Below are 5,142 nucleotides of genomic sequence, written 5' to 3'. Positions count from 1 at the left end.
TGCAGGCGGGGGGGGCGGCTCCGCCGGGGCCGGGGCCTGGGCCTGAGCCTGGGCCGGGCAGCCGAGAGCGAAGCGGGCACGGGGACTGCGAGATAGAGCCCCCCCTCGGAGCGGGTTAAAAGCCTGTGAGGGGCGGTTGGCGGGGCGGTTTGGTGTGCTGTAGCGTGGCGCTTCCCCGTCGGGGCTCCGGGAAAAGGACTCCTGGGTGAGGGCGGCCTGGGTCCGGTGCTGCTGGTGTGAGGTTTCCGCGGGGCCAGTTCCAGAGGGGCACCTGTCCATGAAAATAAAGAGTTCCGCTTCCTTTACCGGTGTAGTCGTTAAAATGCAGGAGGCTGTGAGTCCTGCCTGGCATTTTGTACAAGGTAGTGAGCTCTGTAAGAGCAATGGGGGATAAAAGCCTCTAGCCTGGGCTGTGAGGTTAACTGCCTGGGTGCAGGAAGGGGCCTTGACACACACTGTGAGCTCATGTCGTTTTCACTAAGCACAAATCAGAAACGTTTAGTACTGCAGCTTCTGTATTGTGTGTGGTTAAATCTTCACATTCTTCCCAAATTCATTTTGATCTTAAGGTGACTTCTGGGTATCAAAACCGTCCCTGCTCGAAGTTGAAAATGGATTTATTTTTATTTCCTGATAAGACTCTTTGCATCTTTTCCCTGCTCTAGGACAGCAGTGATGACATTGAAGATGTGTCTCTCTTTGATGCAGATGATGATGCATCCAGGAGATCAAAAAAGTCAAAAATAAGGTCAGTGGCCACAGAGAGAGTTTCTAGATGAGCTCTAGGCAGAAGCACGAGGAAGGACTGCCATATGGCATCAGAATATGAAATGGCAAATGCCTTTTTTATTTGGTTAGAGGTAATGCAGAGTAACTTCTGGGTAACTGGGAGCCCCAGCTCCAGAAGCTCAGTTGGATTTTGTAGGTCTGTGCCTTTGTGGTTCTGGGTGCCCTCACATTTGGTGTGTGTTTGTGTTCCTGTGTGTGAGGCATCTACACCGATGAAGTTACTCTGTAACGGGAGGTTCTCACCATGCTGAATGCTGGTTCTGGGCCCATCCATTACCTCTTCCCCAGTCTTTGTTCTCAGCCGTGTCTGGTGCTGCCCTGCTGTCTGCTGTGTCCTGACATAGTTGGTTCAGCCGCTTGCTTTCTCATTCTGTCCAAACTCCTGCCCCGGAGCAGTGTCCAGACACAGGTGATGACCCTGGGTCTGTACTGCATGTTTCTGACCTGGAAACTGCAGAAATTGGAAAGAAGGTCAAGTGTGCTGTGTTGAGAAATGTGATCTTTCATTCAGAGGTATTTCCTCTGTCAGAACTTTCTAAATTTACCCCATAAAAATTGCCTTACATCGAATACCAGGTAAAACTCGCTGTCCCCTTCCACCCCACATTTTTGCTGTGCATGGGATATCACTGCATGTAGAGTGTGTCTTCCTTACGATGAGCTTCTAGTCAGTTTATTTTCGTATTTCAAACAGTTGTCGCACACTGGGTTCATGTTACAATGCTGATCCTTATCCTGTAAGTTTACCTTGGCAATGTTTCTCTGAAATTGCTTCAGTCTTGTCTGAAAGAGCTGTGACTGTACTGTACTTCATTCCAGGCACCCAGTGGCATCATTTTTCCACTTATTCTTCCGAGTCAGTGCGATAGTTGTCTATCTGCTCTGTGAGCTCTTAACTAGCAGCTTTATTGCCTGCATGGTGACAATTATCCTCCTCTTGTCGTGTGACTTTTGGGCTGTAAAGGTAAGTTCCTCTTACGCTTTTTGTTATTTTTTGTCTTAATCTGTATAAACTAATCGAAGAGAGCGATATTCATGTCACAAAAAAAGTGACGTTTCTGTGCCTTTCCAACAACACGATACCAAAGATACCCTCAGGTATTGTGTTATACTGCAAGGTGTTTTGAAGTAATAACTTTTAGATCTCTGTGTCTGACTTCTTTTTGCAAATCAAATGGAGAACATACATTAGGTTTTCTTTTAAGTAGCACAGGCTTCATTATCAGATCACTTTAGAATCACCACAAATACATCTCACTTTGTATTATTACAGTAATTTGTTATTGTACTGGACATATCAGAAAGTAGTTTGCTGTGGACATGAGAGCCATGTAATCTTGTTTTTCCAGATGTGAGGTGAATGAGCACCATTGAAAACAGCAACTCAAACAGCTGAACTATGGCAAATGGTTTCTTTTAGCAGAAGACATAAAGCTCATTGCTTTTCTTCTATTTCAGAATGTCACTGGGCGGCTGATGGTTGGCCTTCGCTGGTGGAACCAGGTGGATGATGATGGTAGAAGTCACTGGATATTTGAAGCCAGGAAGGTAAATGTCTTTTATTTTTTTAATATTTCTTTTCGTTTTAATTGTTTTATGAAGCCCGTGTTAATTGGCAGTTATGCTTGTGATGGTAAATTGCCCAATGTATACATTTACATCCCACCGCAAATCTGTAACCACAGGCTTGTTTCATGTAAGCTGCTGAATGAGCTCTTTGTTAAATTATTCAAAAATTCTCATCATGTCTTGATCTGGCTTAATGTAAGTAACCTAAAAGTTCCACATAAGATCCAGTAAAGGTTCCAGTAACTGTCACATCAGTAGCCTACAAGTTTTCTGATGTGAACTTGAAACGGCTGATGTAGCTTTTATCTCCTATAGAAAACTATTGAAAGTAGGAAGAAATTTATAGGGTTCAGCATGGCCATTCCTTTGCCTTTGTGTTCATGATGGTGCTGCTGCCTCTCCAGTATCCCATCTGTCAGGCACCTCACAACATGTCACACATTTACCTTTTTGGAAAAGGTCCCTATCTCTCATCTCTGTGCAGAGCTAATGGCAAGCAGATCTGGAGTGAGGTAAAAGTCATTTCCTGGGTCATGTGCAAGGTCTGCAGTGGGCAGGGACTTGAACCTAAACTTTTCTCCAGCTGAGTTTGTGCCCTCACTGCAGGCACATTCTTTCCCAAAACTATGCTAGTTTAGAAAAGCTCGAACATACTGGGGGAGCAGGGAGAAGGTAGCTGAACTGCTGGTGATGCTGTAAAGTCACGTGTAAGTTGTTAACCCAGTTAACAACAAAAAATCCTGGTTTTTTAACTATTATAGGAAGAAGTGAGTGCTTGCTCAACATCTTCTGTTCTGTAAATACTTTCTAAAATAAATAGTGTGGTATTAATCAGATCTCTGTGTAAAGAAAAAATTACCCTACTTTGATGCCTAAGACTATCAACATTTAGTTCTGTCAGTGCTAGGATTAGTGAAATTCTGGTTGTCTGTGCAGTGATTTGGAGGTAGGAAACATTACCCCTTTGACTGTTTCTAAGCATTGTAACTGAACCATGCAGGGAATGTCGTGTTTCCCAAACTTAACCTTTTAGCCTCAGAGATTTGATGCTGCTGCCTCTACTGCTTCTTATAGAAAATTGACAAGATGGTCCCTTAAATAGAAACATCTTCTGCTGCAGAAAGATCATTATGTGATGTAGAAATTGATCTGGAAAGCACACAGTACTGCTGCGTTGATGCAAAAACTGGAGAGTTTGTAGATTCTGGACAGTTTTTAATGACAATGTGGTCTGTACATTGGAGCAGCCTGTTAATCTCCATGTCCTTTCTGTTTCTAGGTATCAGCGCAAGGCAGTAAAACCTCATCAGAAGCAGAGTCCCGAATTTTCTGGTTAGGTCTAATTACCTGCCCTATGATCTGGGTGATATTTGCTTTCAGTGCTCTCTTTTCTTTCAAAGTGAAGTGGCTGGTGAGTGGCCTCCCTCAACACAGTAATAGATGCTGTATGTTACAGGCAAGGCAGTGTAAATCAGTGACTGTATTTTCCTGTGTTTTAGGCCGTGGTTGTGATGGGAGTGGTGCTTCAGGGAGCCAACCTGTATGGTTATATCAGGTGTAAAGTTGGCAGTAGGAAAAATTTGACAAGCATGGCGACCAGCTATCTTGGAAAGCAGTTCTTGCGGCAGGTAAGATTTCCAGGGTTTTGAAAACCTTCTGGTCATACTTGTTTCTGTCCATCAGCTTGCTTACTGCCTAGGCATGGAAAAGAAAAAAGAATGACAAAGTTGTCATAGAAATTACTGGAACATGGCTGGTAAATTGGAAATAAGGAACAGAGTGAATGTGGTGACAGAATGAAGTGGGTTTTGATAAGCTACTGCTCTTGGATAATTCATTGCTAATTTACTACTTTCATTGCACTGCTTCCTCTTCAGATTGTGCTAGCCACAAAGCCATGCATCTGGAGGGATGTTGCACTGAGCCTTGTGCTTCAGTGCAGAGCTGCAGTGTGCGTAGCTCTTAGCTGAAAGGGCTAAGGATTTTTATATTCTTTCTCTCTTACAACCAGCTTTTCTCAAGAGGTCCTTTTCTGCCCCAGTGCTGGGTTTTCTTCCATCTATAGGTCCCTGCAGCAGTAGGCACAACTGTCCTGTTCCACTTTCAGGCTGTCATTTAACTTCTACTTTTACCGAGTTTCATGGCTGGTTGTGTTACACAGATGACTCTGGGGACAGGCAGTTTGGAAGCCATGGGTTCACAAATGTTTGCTGGGATTATTGTCATCAGTGTGATGAGAAGCTCAAACACTGATGAACTGTTCTTGGCAGCCTGTGCTGGGATTGTGGTCTCTGTAGCTGGATTTGCTTCTGTATGCTTTTACCACTGCAGCGGTTAACCAGAGGGCCAGACCAGTCTTGATCTCTGGCAGAAATTAATGTATTGCTCCAGAATCATGGCCGTGGTTCTCATAGTTCTCCTGTACTCCTTTTTTTTTTCTCTTTTTTTGCCTTCTGCAGACTGTGGCTAAAGAGGACCAAACAGCATCCTGAGTATGGTGGAAGCCTCAAGCCAGACCGGATTTACAGTAGTGGACCACAGAATATTGCTCTGACTGTGAGATATGGGAGATGCATACATGAAGTGTGGATTAAAAGAAGTAAATAAATTGTGTAAGACTTCAGGTTAACACTCCTAGCAACTTATATTCAGTTTTCCACTAGCAGTTTGTGTTTTAACTCCTTTCTTTAGTTTGGTTAAATAGAATTAATTTTCTAAACTTTAAATTAAAAAATATCCTAGGTGGCTCTCATAGAGGTTTATAACTACTGGATGAATTAAGAG

General features: G+C 43.6%; 1 protein-coding gene across 1 annotated transcript in view; it reads left to right on the top strand.

Moving 5' to 3' along the window:
• Nucleotides 1–4,850, top strand: part of LOC104537465 (Golgi apparatus membrane protein TVP23 homolog B-like) — a 13,740-nt gene extending 8,890 nt beyond the window's left edge. Inside the window, exons 2-7 of the mRNA XM_010180360.1 lie at nucleotides 671–748; nucleotides 1,609–1,753; nucleotides 2,248–2,337; nucleotides 3,638–3,769; nucleotides 3,858–3,986; nucleotides 4,818–4,850. Coding sequence (XP_010178662.1) covers nucleotides 671–748; nucleotides 1,609–1,753; nucleotides 2,248–2,337; nucleotides 3,638–3,769; nucleotides 3,858–3,986; nucleotides 4,818–4,850 — 607 coding nt within the window. The remainder of the gene's footprint in view (nucleotides 1–670; nucleotides 749–1,608; nucleotides 1,754–2,247; nucleotides 2,338–3,637; nucleotides 3,770–3,857; nucleotides 3,987–4,817) is intronic.
• Nucleotides 4,851–5,142: the final 292 nt, after the last annotated feature.

This window comes from Mesitornis unicolor, unplaced genomic scaffold (genome assembly GCF_000695765.1).
Source record: "Mesitornis unicolor isolate BGI_N332 unplaced genomic scaffold, ASM69576v1 scaffold4863, whole genome shotgun sequence".
Classification (NCBI taxonomy): domain Eukaryota; kingdom Metazoa; phylum Chordata; class Aves; order Mesitornithiformes; family Mesitornithidae; genus Mesitornis; species Mesitornis unicolor.
Note: the sequence above shows the minus strand (reverse complement) of the source record. Positions and strands in the feature narration are given on the sequence as shown.